General features: G+C 45.3%; 1 protein-coding gene and 1 long non-coding RNA gene across 3 annotated transcripts in view; one reads left to right on the top strand and one right to left on the bottom strand.

Moving 5' to 3' along the window:
- The window catches only part of LOC109445100 (uncharacterized), an 85,129-nt gene extending 77,819 nt beyond the window's left edge, over nucleotides 1-7,310 (bottom strand). For both annotated transcript variants that reach the window (XR_012489503.1, XR_002136996.2), the window contains exon 1: nucleotides 6,312-7,310. This is a non-coding gene — a long non-coding RNA (uncharacterized LOC109445100). The remainder of the gene's footprint in view (nucleotides 1-6,311) is intronic.
- On the top strand, nucleotides 7,309-17,368 carry FZD5 (frizzled class receptor 5). Its single transcript, XM_019726926.2, has 2 exons — nucleotides 7,309-7,449; nucleotides 7,749-17,368. The coding sequence occupies exon 2, from the start codon at nucleotides 8,005-8,007 to the stop codon at nucleotides 9,766-9,768; it is 1,764 nt and encodes a 587-aa protein (XP_019582485.1). The 5' UTR covers nucleotides 7,309-7,449; nucleotides 7,749-8,004; the 3' UTR covers nucleotides 9,769-17,368.
- Nucleotides 17,369-18,414: the final 1,046 nt, after the last annotated feature.

The raw sequence follows: 18,414 nt of genomic DNA, 5'->3' as shown, positions 1-18,414 counted from the left end.
ATCACATAATGATAAAATAAATTTCAAGGCAGTTATTTGCCTCTCTTTTAAATGCGTCCATAAGAATTCTTTTTTTTCCCTCTTTGATAAGAGTCATCGCATTTCAACATTCTCATTTATTTTCTGTCTTCCCACTAGACTGGACTCTCCATGCATCTAAACCTCCTGTGCCTAAAATATTACCAAACCCATAATAGGTACTCAATAAATACTTGTTTGAAAGAGTGGATGAGTAAAATGCTGTTACAGAGGAGTGGTGAAAAGGCTGTGGAAGTACAGACAGTAACAAAGAACTCATTTTGACAGAAGTGACATTTAAGTGGATCTTGAATGATTTTGAAGCTGACTAACAGTTTTTCTGGTAAAAAAGAGGGAATAAATGTTTGTCCTTAAAACTCCTCCAAAGACTTCTATTAGCTAGTTTAAGAGGGCATATCCTCATCTTAAGTATATAGACTGCAGTAGTTATGATGTTTTTGGATATAAGTAACAGAAAACACTGAGTCAACTGGCTTAAAAATAAGCAACATGTTGTATCTCATAATAAGAAGTCTGGAGGCAGGCAGATCAGGCAGCCTCAATGCCATCTTTCCTCAGTGTCAGCTCAGGTCTTTTATGGTTGCAGGATGGCACCCACAGTGGCAGGCATCACATGCAGACAAAACAATACCCAATAGGAAAGAACATTGTTTCTCCTTTTGAGTAAAATTTTCCCCATAAGCCCCCTGACAGACTTATCTCACATTGGCCCATTTCCTTATTGGCCAGAACGGTGTCCCACATGCATGTGTAACCTAAATACTGATAAGAAAGGGAGCAACCTGACCAGGTGGAGCAGTCCCATGTTACTTCTTAGGACTTGGAGTGAAGCTCCTGACTCTCCTGAAGCACATGGCTGTGCAGAAAATGGTTTATTCCCAAAGAAAACAAAGCAAAACACTGGGGTTCTGTTAGGAAGGAGAGAGGGGTGGTGACTCTTGGTAGGTAATCAAGTGTTCACAACATTAATCTTGAAGATTAGGGTTCTGTTTTTCTGTGGATGAATATCACCTGTCACTTTTGTCTATTCTCTTTTGTGTTTTTTGCTCATTTCGTTTCTCCTTCTTCATTAGTAGATTAGTTAAATTAATCCAGTACTATATCAATGAAAAAGTGTGATGTGTGGAGTGTATTCATGAATCTAATTAATTAAAAATACATTGATTAGATAGAGTACACTTTCAGGTGTAAAAACCTTGATTCAGATGCTTCTATTACCCCCTGATAGCCTAGTCATGCCCAGCTGTCTCACTTGTACTGTGCTCTTTCACGGCCTTATGCCTTTTACTTTTCCTGAGTCCTTCCAGGAAGTCCTTCTTGGTTTTTTCACCTGTAGTGGATACTGAAGGTTGCCTCTCCAGGCCTCAATTCTTTTCTTCTAGTAATCTAGTTGAAGAGATTCGAAACATCAAAACTATATTTCCTAGACTCCCTTGCAGCTAGGGTCTGGATCTGAAATAAATTCAGTCAACCAGGTGTACTCCTGTGACATTTGGCAGGCAGATGCAAGGAGAAGGCTTCATACTGTTGCTGTTGCTGCTGGCAAGCAAGGTTTGAGAGGTAATGTTAATAGTTATTCAATGCTGTTGGGCTCAGTGTCCTGTCGCAGTGTCTACTCACTAGTTTCATAAGTGTGGAGAACAGTTGCAGCAGCAACAACATTCTGATTTCTGGAAAATAGCTCCCGTACTTGAACTCAATAGTCCACGGGTAGCCCCCCTGACTTCTGCCCCTCCAGCCTTCCAACAATTTTGTAAGCCCATGTTTGAGTCTCCATATTAAATCTTTCTCTGCTTGAAATACCTAGAATGGTTTCTGTTCCCTGTACTAAACCCTGAGTGATAGATCACCTAACTCACATTCAGCCTTCCAAGAACAGCTTGGGTCTTCCCTGAGCCACCAGGCTGGACTAGGTGCCTCCTCTGCACCCCGACCATGCCTTGCCTGGGAAGTCCATGCCTCATCATGTTTGTGCCCCTCGCACCAGTGCTTGGGTCACAGCACGTACAGCATTAATATTTACTTCATTGAAGCTTCCTCTGCCAAGATACCAGGGAGGTTCTGAAATCTAGTCTAAGGGACATCCCACCTCATGCCTAGTCTGCAAAGCCTAAAGAACAAGTTGGCTCTAAATTTATACCGGATTCTAGATGAATCCAGAGGCTTCAGCTTTCTCACACTTTAGCACCCCCACACAAGAGGCCACATTAAAATCGAAGATTAACCCTGGTCCCCGGGAAAGGGATGCTAAGGAACAAGGGAAGTTGTTTATCTAAAGATTTACTGTCTGGTGGTTCTCAGGACCCTCTATTGCAGGGACTACAATGAAACCTGCAGTCAATGACAGCTTAGGTTTTGGAGTCAGGAAAACCCAAGTTGGAAGGTATGTAACCTTGGGTAACAAGGTACTTAATTTGTCTGAACCTCAGTTTCTTCATTTATAAAATGGGGAGAATAACATCAACCTTACAGGATTCTTGGGAATAAAAGAGATTATATATGTAACACGCTTGGCACAGTATGTGCACATTGGAAATGCTCCACACCCATCAATTGCTGTTATTATGGTCATCATTGTTGCTAACTATGCTAATACTACAATTCTGTTGCTTTCCATAATTTGTCCTTCACCCCAGACTCCTATGAAATTAGACTAGAATGCACTTCTCCCAAGGTGTTGCATTTTACATACTGATGTGGTTAACCCTTTTGGCAGAAGATCCAGTCAGCTCCAAGTTTGTGGCTGTACTGAGGAAATAATAAAACCATCTATGCCAGTGGCTCTTACACTATCTGAAAATCAGAATCACCTGGAGAGTTAAAAACTAAACAGCATCAAAAACAAACAAAACCAAAAAATAGTGTCTGGGGCCCTCAATCAGAGATTCTGATTTAATAGGGCCCAAGCATCAGTGTTTCTTAAAGCTCCCTGGGTGACTGTGATGAGCAGCTGAGAACCGCTGCTCAGTGTGGGAAAGATGAGTACTTCCATTACCTCTGGGGGAAAAGAAAGAAGCTTTTACTTTTCTATAATCTCCACCACAGTCGGGGAGGGGAGAGGACTAAAGATTATAGCTGAATTATTCCACTTCTGATGTGAACAAGACATTCTCATTATAAACCTGGACAAATGACTCATCATGTTAATCCTCTAGTTAATGTCTTGATTTCTTGGCTAGAGGTGTCTGATCTGATGAGGCGTAATCAGAAATGCTCTAGGACACGTAAGGAGCTAGTCTGGAAATACCTGTGAGGAGTTCACGCTGGCTCGTGGGTGTCTAGCCTGTGCCAGCACTGGGCATGCTCACAGGCTGGCTGTTGATGTCAGGTATATGCACTTTGATCCAGGGCAAGTGAAATGATCCCCGCTATGGCATCAAAGTGAGCTAATATGAAAACACTTGGGACAGTGGTGACAGCTAGGAGTGTACTCAGGCATAAGGTACATCTAAAAAAATGACTTTTTTTTTTCGTTATTAAAGTGACATACAAAAGAAAATATACAAGAGTGGGAAAACAGAAAAATAGAATGAACCATAGTAGACACTAATTATAATAACTAAGAGCTATATAGACTTACCAGGTGCTAGGCATGGCTCTAAGCCCTTGCCCATATAAATTCATTGACCCCTCACTACAACTCTATGAGGTAGAAAACTATTTTGTAATTCCATTTTATAGACAAGGAAAGAGGACCTGGAGCGGTTAGGCGACTTGTTAGGTGATTAGCTAGTAAAGGCAGAGCCAAGATTGGGGCTCATGCTGCATTTAACAGGATATAGTCAACCTCAGATATAGCTCATAAGGTAAGTTGTATTCAAGGTTTCAATGCCAGTTGCTAGAGTTTTAAAAGTTAATCTTAGTTGTCATTCATTCATCCATTTATTTCACGACTATTTATCAAAGGCATTTATGTGCAGCATACTGTTTCAGGGTTGATTATCAAGGTATCGAAGGGGATACAAAGACTACTGTCCATTCATTTCTATTATAGCACTGAGCTCTCAAGGGTCTCAACAGAATAATATATATATATATAAAATCAATACAAGCCTAGTAAGATTAAAGATGCTGTAACTATTCACTGATGACAGAAAACAAAACCAATACTGCAAAACTTTTGAAATGTCACACACTTACTAATGGTTAGCATTATTGTCTGTATTTTCATGAGTTAATAAACACACCTTAAACAATAATTGAAGTTGAATTTCATGAACTTGGCTTTGTAGAAACATGTTTAATATAGCAGTAGTGTCTTCAACTCAGAAATTTGGTGTTTATTGGATGGACGGATGGATGGATGGATGGATGGATGGATGGATGGATGGATGGACGGATGGATGGATGGAAGGCTATATGAGTAAATTGGTAGACTAGAATGTATGGCAATGTTCTAGGTGCTTAAAAATATATCTTACAAATAATTTAATGTATTCGAGTTTGTTGAATAAATAAATTATGACTCAGGAGAAATGTTGATTTCCATTCTTTCCAATGTCTAAATAAGTAACTAAATAAGCAAGTCACTAAGGTGCCAGTTTTATCTGACTGTTGTGAGTATTAAATTAATTAATGTAAATGAATTATTTAGCACCCAGCCTAATACATGTTACACCGTCAGCGTATTTTATACTGCCTTTAAATTGAAGTTATATATGTACAAAAAGCAAAGATGCAAATGACACAAAAAGCTATGCGATGCAAAATAAGTCCCTTTTGGCAAAGTTTTCTGCTGTTATTATGACTATTATTAGAGATCTCCAAGCAAAAGTAACATTTCCTATTGATTAAGAAGAGAGTGGTTTACAGGCCAGTAGATAACATTGTTTGAGTCAGAACCAAGTGAAATAACACAAGAATTCTGGCTAAATTCCAGCAGGAGTAATTAACATTCTCCAACTTCAAATAATTTTTATTATTAGCCAACACTTGTCCATCCCCAGTAATATACATGTTGTATGAAGGGCACAGAATGAGACAGCTCTCCCCTGGCATGTTCACAGTCTGCACATACTTTCCACTGAGGGTTTTCCTTTCTTTTTGACTGCTATTCCATAGTTTTTCAACTCCCACTACTTTCAACTCTGGGAAGTTTGCCCACCCAGAGTGCCAAGTATTTCCAAAAAACAAAAGAGATAAAATATGAACACCTGTAGAAGTCCAGGGAATGAAAGATTTAGTGTACATTTAAAACATATTTATTGTTTTGATTTTTGTGAAGCTATTGATATTTACTTTAACTTTTAACCCTGAGGCTGGGATTAATACTCATATTCTTCATTTTCCCACAAAGCCTTTTTGATAAGGGGAAAGGACAGGGCGATTTGCCATTTAGCGTCGCAATCTGTACAAATGGGATCTAGGACACAAGAACAACCGCGGCCTATCTCACCCCTTTAGTCCAGTCCTGCGTCCTGCACGTCCCCTGACCCTCCAGCCTTTTTTCACCTCCTTCCCAGAAGGAAGAGATGGGGAAGCGGGAAACAATTCAAACCCTTTTTGTAAGCGTGTGAATTAATTTCAAGTATGCTAAACATCTCAGTCTTCCCATTTAATTAGAACACGTAGAAAAAAGGCATTTTTAGGACATTTAAAACCTGCAGCATAAAAACCCATCTGGAGATCGCCACTGTGTGTCCCTGCAGTCCAGGCGCCCAGCAGGTCCTCCCCGCGGGCGGCGGCTGCTCCCTGTGCGTCCCGCCCCCCGCGGCGAGCGGGTGGGCGCGTAAGCTGCCAGCAGCTCCCAGGGGGTCCCGCGCCCTTCCCATTACAGAGCCGAGAGCCAGCGTCCCTTCTCTCTACCTGGAACTGCCTGGGATTTTAAATCTCGACTGATAAAGGAGTAAACATCTCGAGTCTTCCAAAGAGAAAGAAAATCTTTCTTGTCACAACCGTAAGATTTTGTTACGAAATGCAAAAGTAAAGGTTAAAGCCTGGGAGATACCTGTTGTATATGGTGGGAGTGGTTAAAATTGTGGATGCCTCGGCACAACTACCTGGGATCGAATCCCGGGTTTGCCATTTGAGCGACTACTATGTGCCAGGTGCTCCGAATACCGCAGGAGGACAAGATCGTCTGGGCTGCGGTTTCTTGGAGAACTATTAACCCGGTTACCTTGCTCAAGTTTCTAAACCTGTGTCTTCACTTGTAAGAAACAGAACTGTTGCAAGGATCTGAGATCTTGTATTAAAATGTAAACGATTAATGCTCTGTTCCGCACACAGTAGGGGCTCTGTAAGCATTCGCCCTTCTCTCGACGTGAGCTCACCTGGTATGAATGAGGACAGCACAGAGGGGAGACAGGTGCCACGGTTAAGGAAGATTCTTTGAGCAGTTCTTTTAAACAAGCGCTGGACTCTGTAAGGATTCTTAGCTGCAGATTGAACTGGTAGCGGCCCTAAGAGAAAAGGTTCATAAGCTAGAACATTACAGGAAAGTGAGCCCCGTACCCGTGGGCGCCAGCAGGGAACTCTTTGGGACTTCTAGCTAGGGTTTCCCGCCCCCCGTCTCAAGAAGGCGTGATTAGCATTCGCTCCGCCCCCGTTACTTCCCGGTCTTCGATTGGCCGGCATTCCTCGGCTGCCGGCTCCGGGCGGGGCCGGAGAGCGCCGAGAGTAGAGGCCAACCTCGCGGGGCAGTGGGCGGGGACGCGCGGAGGGCGTGGCGGGGCATCCCACCAACCGAGCCCCAGCGCGAGGGGGCGGGGCCTGGGCGGGGCCTCCCGGAGGGCTTTAGAAGCAGGTGACCAGGCGGGGCAGGAGAGGCCAGTCAGCCCGCGGCCGTGACTCTGCCGCGGTCGCCACCGCCGCCGCCGAGCGCCGTTCAGTGCCAGACAGAGGTGGGCGAAAGGGTTGCGAGTGCGCGGGGGAGGAGCCGAGCCTAGCGCGTCCCAGGAGCGCCACCACCGCCACCAGGAGTCCGCTGGAGCTAGGAGCCCCCTGCAGGGGAGGAGGCGAGCGGCGGGCAGGACGCGGCGGCTGGCGCGCACCATGCAGTCCCCGCGGGGCCGGCGCCGGCTGTTCACAGTGCTGTGAGGCGGCGGGGTCCCCCCCGCCGCCGCCGCACACCGCCTTCCTCTCGCTAGGTGCTGCAGGAGCGCTAGCCCTTCGTCCGGCTCCCGGACCCTGGTGTAACGCACGGCCTGCCCCTGCTCTGCCCCGCCCGTATCATGCGGGGGGGCCCGGAGGAGGAGAGGGAGAGTGACCGGCGTGCGGCGACTGCGTTCAGGGGGCGACCCCCTCTCTGAGACGCCCCCACCTGCTGCCATGTGCCGCCGCCTCGGATACCCAGCCTATCGCCAAACTTTCCCGGTGCCAGCTTGGCTCTGAGTCGCGTTTCTGAGCAGAGTGTCCCAGGGACGTAGGACCCAGGCTGGCTGCGGACTGTTTCTTTCGGGATCCTCGGAGGTGAGAGCCCGCGCCTTCCCTTCTCCCGATTCTTCTCTCTGGCTCTCTGCCCTTTTTTGGGGGGGTGGAGGTGAGAGGTGGGGGGTTGGCTGAGCGCTCTGACCCCGGGGTCCAGCCTGGAGGGCCGAACCGAAAGGGAGGCGGGGGCGGGGCGGAGAGTCAGTAGTTTGGTTTCAGGAGGTGGAGGGTAGAGAGGTTAATCTACAAATTTGGAGACCGCTTGCTGGGACTAAGCCGTTGCCGCCCCTCTGATTGGGAGTGGTTACAATTTTTCTTCTCCCCCACCTTCTTGTTTAAAGAGTACTTTCCCTGGAATCCGAGTCCTACTGCTCCTCAGTCCTATCCGGCAAAGAGCTGAGCGCTGCCTGCGGAGGGAGGCAGCGCCTTCCCGAAACAGTTTATCTTTGGGCGGATTTCTGGAAGAGAAAAAGAAACCAACAGGTTGCCAGCCCCGGCGCCACATACAAGTCGGCGGAGAGGGAAGCCCCGGCCCCGTTTTCCCCTGCCTGCGTTGGCCCCGCGCGGGCTGCGGGAGGCAAGGGGAGGGAGGGGGCTATGGCTCGGCCTGACCCGTCCGCGCCGCCCTCGCTGCTGCTGCTACTCCTGGCGCAGCTGGCAGGCCGGGCGGCGGCAGCCTCCAAGGCCCCGGTGTGCCAGGAAATCACGGTACCCATGTGCCGCGGCATCGGCTACAACCTGACGCACATGCCCAACCAGTTCAACCACGACACGCAGGACGAGGCGGGCCTGGAGGTGCACCAGTTCTGGCCGCTGGTGGAGATCCACTGCTCTCCAGACCTGCGCTTCTTCCTGTGCTCAATGTACACGCCCATCTGCTTGCCCGACTATCACAAACCTCTGCCCCCCTGCCGCTCAGTGTGCGAGCGCGCCAAGGCCGGCTGCTCCCCGCTCATGCGCCAGTACGGCTTTGCCTGGCCCGAGCGCATGAGCTGCGACCGCCTCCCGGTGCTGGGCCGCGACGCCGAAGTCCTGTGCATGGATTACAACCGCAGCGAGGCCACCACGGCGCCCCCACGGCCCTTCCCTAACAAGCCCACCCTCCCTAACCCTCCAGGAGCCTCGTCCTTGGGGGGCGAGTGCGCTGCCGGGGGCCCATCCGTGTGCAAGTGCCGGGAACCCTTCGTGCCTATCCTGAAGGAGTCGCACCCGCTCTACAACAAGGTGCGGACAGGCCAGGTACCCAACTGCGCGGTTCCCTGCTACCAGCCCTCCTTCAGCCCAGACGAGCGCACGTTCGCCACCTTTTGGATCGGCCTGTGGTCTGTGCTGTGCTTCATCTCCACCTCCACCACTGTCGCCACCTTCCTAATAGACATGGAACGCTTCCGCTACCCTGAGCGCCCCATCATCTTCCTTTCAGCCTGCTACTTGTGCGTGTCACTGGGCTTCCTGGTTCGCCTGGTCGTGGGCCATGCCAGCGTCGCCTGCAGCCGCGAGCACAGCCACATTCACTACGAGACGACAGGCCCAGCGCTGTGCACTGTTGTCTTCCTGCTGGTCTACTTCTTCGGCATGGCCAGCTCCATCTGGTGGGTCATCCTGTCGCTCACTTGGTTCTTGGCGGCTGGCATGAAGTGGGGCAACGAGGCCATCGCGGGCTATGCACAGTACTTCCACTTGGCCGCGTGGCTCATCCCCAGTGTCAAGTCTATCACTGCACTGGCACTGAGCTCCGTGGACGGGGACCCGGTGGCTGGCATCTGCTACGTAGGCAACCAGAACCTGAACTCCCTGCGTGGCTTCGTGCTGGGCCCTCTGGTGCTCTACCTGCTGGTGGGCACGCTCTTCCTCCTGGCGGGCTTCGTGTCACTCTTCCGCATCCGCAGTGTCATCAAGCAGGGTGGCACCAAGACAGACAAGCTGGAGAAACTCATGATCCGCATCGGCATCTTCACGCTGCTCTACACGGTGCCGGCCAGCATCGTGGTGGCCTGCTACCTGTACGAGCAGCACTATCGCGAGAGCTGGGAGGCTGCGCTCACCTGCGCGTGCCCGGGCTCCGACGCCGGCCAACCGCGCGCCAAGCCCGAGTACTGGGTGCTCATGCTCAAGTACTTCATGTGCCTCGTGGTGGGCATCACGTCGGGCGTCTGGATTTGGTCCGGCAAGACTGTGGAGTCGTGGCGGCGCTTCACTAGCCGCTGCTGCTGCCGCCGCCGGCGACGGGGCCACAAGAGCGGCGGCGCCACGGCCGCTGGGGACTATGCCGAGGCGAGCGCAGCGCTCACCGGCAGGACTGGGCCGCCGGGCCCTGCCGCAGCTACCTACCACAAGCAGGTGTCCCTGTCACACGTGTAGGAGGCCCCGGGGCGAGGGAGGGGGGTTGTTTTGTTTGGTAGCTTTGCCAAGGTCACTTCCGTTTACCTTCACGGTGCTGATGCCCCCTCCTGGGGCTACTTGGAGAGGGGAAAAGGGCCCTTTCAAGGGAGTAGCTGTCCCAGGACTTCTCAAAGGGGCTCAGCTCACCTGTGTTGTTTTGTGTTTCTTACTGCCTTCTTTAGGGGAACCTTGTTTTTAATTTATATGTATTTTTTCTTAATTTTTAACTTTGTTGCATTTTGGCAACAAAATTTCCTTTGCTTTGGGGGCTTTACAATCCTAAGGTTGGCATTATAATGAAGTTCCACTTGGTTCAGGTTTCTTTGAACTGTGTGTTCTGAATTGGAAAATATATTTCCTATACTTGTGTCTTTAAAAAAAAAAATGTGAACAGTGAAAGTTTGGATTGCTATGACTGGGAAGTTGATAGGTGTGCTTTTTCAGTTTGTTTCTCTTTCCACTGCTTCAGGTGTCCCAGATGATTTTCCCTGCTTATAGTCCTACCTGAGGGGAAACTTCAAGTCACACCGAGGGGGGAGCTTGAAATGTGGGTAGGACCTCCGGAAAGTGACAAGGTTAGGGAGTGTTGAAGATTTTGTGTCCCTTCTTGTTTCTTTAGCGAGCTTGTTTCCTTTCTGTAGTACATACTTTTAATCATCCTCATTCTTAACAGCACCAGCATTTTGAATGCGTTAGAGTTAGCGTTATAGTGTCCGGTATAAACATTTGGAGTAGTGAGGACCTGAGGGATGGCAATTGGTTAAGCTTGAATTCTGGACGGATAAGATTGCAGCTCTGTGCCAGAGGAGTGGGTGGTACTTAACAGGCTTCAGTGATCCCGGTTGTTCTTTTTAACAAAACAACTTGTGTTATAATTTTGGTAAAAGTAAACCCACTCCTCTCTTCTGGACGTACTTAGTGATAGTTGCTAAAGGGGGCTGCTTTGTAGATTTAAGGACTAACATGGATATACCTCCAGTAATTAAGTAAATTTCCAACATTTACCCGCTCCACCCCCATCCCACCTCCTTTATCATGTTAAACAGTCTTTTTGCTTTTCTTATTCCTCCTCTCCTGGAGAGCTGTGATTAGAAACCACACCCATCCTTGAATGAGGTGCTTGAACTGGGGGAGGAAGGCTGGCTACCTGTGAACAAACATTGGCAGCAATGAGAGAAAATAAATGTCCCTGGACTTTGGACTAGTGTATAGCCAGATATTCCAAAAGCAGCAAGACATTGCTCCCTGCAGTCTCTGAAAACATAAATGAGACCCATAACACACGTGCATAAGCTTTTAAAATATGGATCAGTTAACTGCTATAGGAGGAAAGCTGTTTCCACCTCCCCCACCTCAGTATATTTTTCTTTTCCTTTTTCTGAGAAAGCTTATGTATTGATGAGCATACACACACTTTGCTGTTAGAAAATTCTTTTTGCTTTCCTAATCTGCTTAACTATTCCTTCATTTATATATGAAAGCCTACATATTGAGAAATACACATACACCCACGCAGACATACGCGCGCGCGCACACACACACACACACACACACACACACAGGTTTCTTTACTATTAGAAAATTATGTTTGCTTTCCTAATCTGTTTAACCATTCATTCATGAAGAGTGTGAGGCCATTACGGAAGAAGGGGGTGACAGTGCTATGGCCAGCAAAATACCAATGACCAGGGTTGAGTGGGGACTAAATTTAGGAAGCCAAAATGGGAAAAGCAATTAAAATTTGAGAATGCCTCCCTAGGAAAATGCCTAGGCATTTGTGCTTCATTTATACCAAAGTTGGAAAAATAAGATTTAAGCCCAGGTCAGTTTTCACTTCATAGATATTAAGTAAATAAATGCACAGTTCCCATAGGGAATTTAAACACTGCTGTGGGGAGAAGCTTGCTATTATAGTTTTAAGGACTCTCAAAAACTGTTCACAGTTATAAAAATGCACTGCTTTTATCCTCTGAATCAAAATTAAAATTTCAGTGGAGTCGACAAAACCTACTAGTACATGTGGCCTAGCGAACTCTTTTCATGTACGATTCCTATGCTTATTCAGAAGCTGCTTCTTAGAACCTTGAAATAGTTCCTGTCTGAGGGCCACTCAGATTCTGTTTTTCAAATGAGGATCTTTACTGATCACCTTGACCTCTTCCCTCGTTTAGTATATCTTCCCAGAACACCTAGATTGTTCTGCTGCCTTCTGTCATTGTGCCTGATATGGATTGCCCCCCTTCCATCTTTTTCTTGGTGGAGGAATCTAGAAATGGTACAGTATATCTAAAAGTTGTGGGATGAGTGGATGAAAGTGATTGAAGTCTTCATTAAAAAATATTTTTTTCATTTTGGCAACATGTCAAAGCTACAAAGAACAACCAATTTACCTTAAAAAATAAGATAGTTAAAGTATAACCAAGCCAAGGAGAGGCAATATAGGTGATGCTTTTTGGGTCTACTTTTAGAACTGCCTCTTTGTTTTCAGTCTCTGTTCTCACCCTGCTCTCCCTCCCCCTTCCCTCAAAGATAAAGCCCACCTGCTTCCCTAGGCTAACTAATATTCACCACCCCACCCCCTACCCAGGGTAGAGAAGCTGCAGCTATTTATGGTCACCCCCTATTTCCATCCCACACACTATTTTCCCCACTGATTTGCATTTTTATTATGCAAACAATACATACACATGAAAACAATGATAAAATTAAAGGTTGTGGGGTGATTTAGCAACTTTTTCACAGCCAGCTTTGTGAAGTTGGAGAGGATTTAGGGCTCAGTTTCGTCTCAAATGTGCAGCCTCCAGGCTGGTCCTTTCACAGTTCGATTTTAAGCAATGTCTTCATAGATTAGGGGGTGAGTCTAAGTGAACTAATGTGACTTCTCAGTGAATCAGTTGACATGACCGTAGGAAGACTTTTTAATTTATATTATTGCCCTCCTCACATTTTGACATTGTCTAAATTGGCTGAAAATAATTTTTCTTGGTGCCTTATTGGTTTATCCTTGCAAACCTTCATCGTATTTTCACATGATGAGCCTGTATGTGTGTGTTGTCTGTAACTGTGTTCACGTACAGGCTTAAATAATGTGCCGACAGCACTGTTTCCAAGTCCGTATTCATTAGGCTGTTTCCTCCTGGGCCAGGGCTGCACTAATCCTGACACCGGCTGCCAGGAGCAAACCTCATGGATCCCACACCAAACCTTAATAACAGCATCTGTGACCTGCACTCTCCAGTACAGAATGGGACCCCCAGAGCTAGGAAATGTAGTTGTATATTTTAATGAACTGCTACCCCTGCTAAAGAGGCTTCTTTCCCTTTTGTGCACTATAGAAAGACCAAGGGGGTTGGAGGGACAAAGCTTTGAATAACTGCTTTCTCACATCGACTGTGGCAAACAGGACCGAGCACATCACAAATCTGGGCAGGGGTGAGGGACAGTGGCTGAGAATGGCCTGTTCCCTCTGCAGGCCCTTTCTTGCCTCCAAAGTCCAATCCAGTGACCCTGGGAAAGAAGTACGCCTGAATTGGGGAGGGTGGTTCTGAAAGAAAAAGCTACCAAGACATGAAAGCAGGGTGAGGGGTAGGCAGGATGTAAGTCACTAAGTAACCTGACTTAGAACTCTCAAAGCTTCTAGCAGCTTGGTGACAATTACAGGTTTTATTTCAGCCAGGATACTGTCTATGGTGTATCATTTTAAGACAATATTACTTCATGTTGTTACAAACTGTATGTGTAGTATGTATGTGTTGTGGATATGTATATACATAATATATATATTATATATATGAGATTTAGTGACTTGATACGGGTTTGGTGCAGGTGAATTGATTACTGAGCCAAATGAGGCACATACCGAGTCAGGAGTTTGAATCCAGGGCATTCAGAACTTTGTATGATTTCCATATATGTATAGTGCCTGTCCCATGCAGTAGCTTCTCTGTCCTGTCAAACCCAGAACTCACAGATCTGAGCCAGCGATATTTTATTTGTAGACAATCAACTTGAATCTATAAATTATTACTGGCAGATGATTATAATTCTGAATCCATAGCACTAACAAATGGAAGCCCAGAGCATCTTGAGAAGTCTTTTGTTTTGTTTTGTTCCTGGAAGTCACTAGAACCAGGTGTATGTGGTTATAGTTAGTCTCACAGCCCTTAATTTGCTGACCTTATTATTTCAGAAAAATTTTGTATGTATTATATTTGTGGGAAGGTGAAATAATGGTTTGAGATTTTTATCAAATATGGAGAGTAGTTATTTATGAAAAACAAAGAAATGTCTATTTTTGTTTCTTTGTTCCCAATTAATGTAGATAAATTTTAAAGTGCATTAAAGCAAGGTAAAGAAAATAAAAAGATGCTGTACAACTCTTTTTCTCCTCATGCTTTTATGGAGACACTGCTTTCTGAGAGTATCTGAGGAGATATGTGGATTCTAACTTCATAATCAGATTCTCAGATGTACTTAAAATGTAAATTGTAATGTTTTCATTAATAAGAAAATCAAGCAAAATTGCAATCATCAGAAACAGATGAAAACTTGTTTTACTTGAATATACTTCATAGGTTTCTCCCGCTGATCCTGTTACTGTTTCATGATTCACTTGAAGAAATGAAGGGTAATACACGTAAGAACAGAGACATAGCCTGAGACTGCGTTCTGTTTTATCAACTCTCCGTCTAAACTCTGTACTGAACCTATCTGAGTAGATGTTGGTGCTATTCTTCTGTGTGTCTAGTTGGGGATTAGGAACTCCCAAAACTGTTTATCATTCACCAGTTAAATCCACAACTTGATATTAAGCTGTAAGTACAAGTCCAGGAGTCCAGATAAGAGGCTATAAATTGATTTAGAGTTGGCACCTCCCTGATAATCTGGACAGAGGATTAGTAAACCTGAGATACTATTGTCACAGTTTCCTCCTGGCAAAATGCAGATTAGTGACCAGTCTACCAGCCGTGACATCATGTGAATGCCTGGTATGCGGTGTTCTCCAGCAGTGCTCTGAGGCATAAGTATGTGGGAGAAGATAGGTAAGTAGGAGCTTACAATGTTGTTTGGGGAAGATAAGACAAATCCAGTAGTAGGTGAATTACAATATGACATGATGTAATTTAATGTCAGAGTGAGTGCTAGGAACATGATTAGATTGCTTCGTAAGTTAGGACAGTTGGGAGAACAGAGTATTCTAGTTAAGCTGGATCCTGACGGAAGAGTGTCTCTGTACCTTAACCTACACAGAACTCTCTACTTGGCCTGTCTTCCCAGGGCTTTCTTATTGCTCGTTTCCCCCCAGTGGAAAAGGGAGGAAAGGGCACGGACATAGCTGGAGCAAAAGGACTGTTGGGACGGAGAAGGTGGGAGAAATAGGTGGGCCCAGAGTATTATTGGTAATAGTGGTCCTTCTAGTGATTTAATTACAGAGCTCTTTAGTTTGTCACAGATGGAAACATGATTGAGAGGCAGTGGTTTTATGAGCGTAGACTTGGGCTATAGACTGACTAGGGGTTCAAATCCCAGCTCCACCATTTAAGGGCTGTGCGATCCTGTACCCATTACTTAACCTGTTAGTGCTTGTTTTCTCATCTGTGAAAGGGGGATAATAGCAGTACTGACAGCTTCGGGTTCAGAGGATCTAAAGGATTACATCAGGCTAAGGCAGGTTTAAGGTAAATAAAGCATGGAGGAAGCAGCTGTTCAGGCATGGTCTGGAAAAGGAACGGAGAGACTAGATTTTCAAGTTTTGAGTCTGCGTAACAATCATTTGGGGCTGTTAATGTAGATTCCTAGGCTTCAGCTCCAGGAATTGAGGTTCAGTAGGTCTGGGGTCTAAGAAACTGCTGCTTGCTATTTTTTTTTTAGGTTTACAGAAAAGTTGCAAAAATAATGCAGAGTTCCTGTATACCCCTTCCTTACTCATTTTTCCTTAATGTTAACATATTGTCGTAGTGTATTTGTCAAAACTAGCAAGTCAACCTTGGTACGTGACTATTAACTCCTGACTTCACTTGGATTTCAGATTTCCCGCTACTGTTCTTTATCTGTTCCAGGATCCAGTCCAGGATTCTCCATTCCATTTAGAGACACTTCATTTTTCGTGGGCATTTTCAGGTGATGAGAGGCAGATGGTCTGGGGACATCTTTACAAACACTAGGATGTGTAAAGGACCGAGCAAAGTCAAATTGCTGCATCCCATCGGGGAGATGAATGCAGTTGAGTCAGAAGGGAGTAAGGTGGTGGAGGTGTTGGACAGAGGTGGCTGATTTTAGAGTTGGGATAGAATCCTGTCCATGAGATGAGAGCAGTTACCTTTAGAAGCAAGACATCTATTCCTAAGGTGAGACGGAATGATTCTGGAGTTTGCAATGTGGGGGTGCTGCCTAGACTGAGATCCATCTCGGGTCGTGGGCAGGTCAGGGGAGTCAGCAAGTGCAATAAGTTGGGAATAGCTGCTTTGGGAAACACTACAGGGCTCAGAGGGGATGAAGGGGGATTATACGGAGCTGATTAACCTGTGAGCCATGTGAAACCTGTTATTTCCTGGAACTTGGGATAATGCTTTGGAAATGGATCCTAACAGTCCCCAACATCGGCGTTGCCCCATTGCACACTAGCAGAAGGTGAAGGCTGAGGTGACTGTGAGGGAGAGCCCGAAACAGCATGGGAGGTGGACCACACACTGAAGCTCTGCCCTTGGAAGAGTCATCTCCCATACTGAGGTGATAAAGGGGCCACCATCTGGGGGGTTAAAAGTAAATGTTAGTAGAACTGAGAAGGGTAGGATGAACTAATCGATGTTTTAAGAAAATACTAGCAGAATCATGAGGTCTTGAAGTAAATACTATTGATATCTTCTTGAGGACCTTAGGTTCTGATGCTGACCACTGGATTGCTCTAAGCATTCAAATGACTTAGCTCCCTTCACAGTTACAATCGTCACCTGACCTGTTCCTACTTTTAAAAATTGTTAACCTTTTTTCATTTGACTGGATTCCTCTTAATTTCTAAACTATTTCACTTTCCTAGTTCTTTCTGCACCCTAGAAATCCTAAACCCAAAACTGATATTCTCAAAATTCATTTCACATTACATATTCTCTTCCAAACCCATTTGAAATAGTTGAGTGGAAATTGCCTCAGAAACCAGAGATTGCACTTGTGCCCGAGGGGAACAGGCTTTGCTGAAGGTCTCTGACATCTTTGTATTGCTTGTTGGCACAGCGTCAGGACCAGGTTGGTAAGTGGCTAAGTTAAGACTGTAAGTGATCTAATCCTTGTTGAGAGATGTGGGGTATAAGCCACAGATTCTGCATCGAAACTAACACTTACCTGGAAGATTTCTCTGCCATCAGTCAAGTGCTTTTCCAAGTAGCGCTGTACTCAAGAATGCAGCTTCTGAGTGAGGGAACAGTCTAGTCATTTTAGATGTGGTTAGGGAGAAAGCTTGGGCGATGAAAGATTGTAGTTAACCTGCATGCTGTAGCTAAACATTTCCCAAAACTGCATAACTTGAATACAGAGTGAATTCTTTTCTGGTAAATACTGGCTTTGGCTTTTTTTTTTTTTTTTTTTTTTTTAAATCAAGGAATAGCGTATTTATAGACATAGGAAAACTAAACCAAGAAATGAACCATAAGCTATTACAAAACCAGGATTCAGTACTGCTGGATTTCAATAATGTGTGGGCACACGAGGCACATTAAGAGTAAACGTGAAAGAAAGGGCCGCTGGAATCTGATATAGCATGGAAGACATTTCTCTTTAACCAAAACCATTGGGACCTAGGTTGTTGTCTTAGGATGAACCACATGAAATTGCTGAGAGGCAACTACTGACATACAAAAATCATTTGGTTCAAATGTTTGTCAGACCTTTGTCTTTTCCTTGTAATGAAGACTTTTAAAAGTTCAGTTCACAATAGACCAGTTAAAATTTCATTCAGGTATTCCAAAAGGAAAAAAAACACTACATGAAAATCAGGTACTCTTTTATATAGTCTAATTACTCTATTTCCCAAGAATAAAGCTCTAAGGAAACTACCACATTTACCACCCCACTAGTAACTAGTTTCCAAGCCCCATGATATGTGAGGGAATCCACTTGTGTTCATTGGTGTTTGTATTTTTACCTTAAGTTGACTCAGTTTCCCAATTATCAAAATGGCCGTATTGCCTTCTAGAATTAAAGCAAAAGGGGAAAGAGCAATTTTTTTGGTTCCACTTATTCCACCAACTTGTTCTTGAAACTAGTCATATCCAATGTCCTTTCTCCAAACTTTAACCTTTGACCCCTCAGCTATGTCAGCATTCTGCTTAGTAACTAGTGTATTACTACCGTGTTTCCCCAAAAATAAGACCTAGGTGGACCATCAGCTCTAATGAGTCTTTTGGAGCAAAATTAATATAAGAAGCACTCTTATTTTAATATAATTTTTAATATTAAGTTTTGCTCCAAAAGATGCATTACAGCTGATGGTCCAGCTAGGTCTTATTTTCAGGGAAACACGGTATGGGTGCAAACTATCTTACAGTGATTTGTGATTTCTTTTTTTTTTTTATGAACTAAATCAGATTATTTATCCTAATCAGCAATTTAACAAGTGTAAGTGATGAGCTT

Source organism: Rhinolophus sinicus, linkage group LG01 (genome assembly GCF_036562045.2).
Source record: "Rhinolophus sinicus isolate RSC01 linkage group LG01, ASM3656204v1, whole genome shotgun sequence".
Taxonomy (NCBI): domain Eukaryota; kingdom Metazoa; phylum Chordata; class Mammalia; order Chiroptera; family Rhinolophidae; genus Rhinolophus; species Rhinolophus sinicus.
Note: the sequence above shows the minus strand (reverse complement) of the source record. Positions and strands in the feature narration are given on the sequence as shown.

Bases quoted from the DNA above. Each gene is read 5' to 3' on its own strand.
- FZD5 (XM_019726926.2), top strand. From the start codon at position 8,005: ATGGCTCGGCCTGACCCGTCCGCGCCGCCCTCGCTGCTGCTGCTACTC.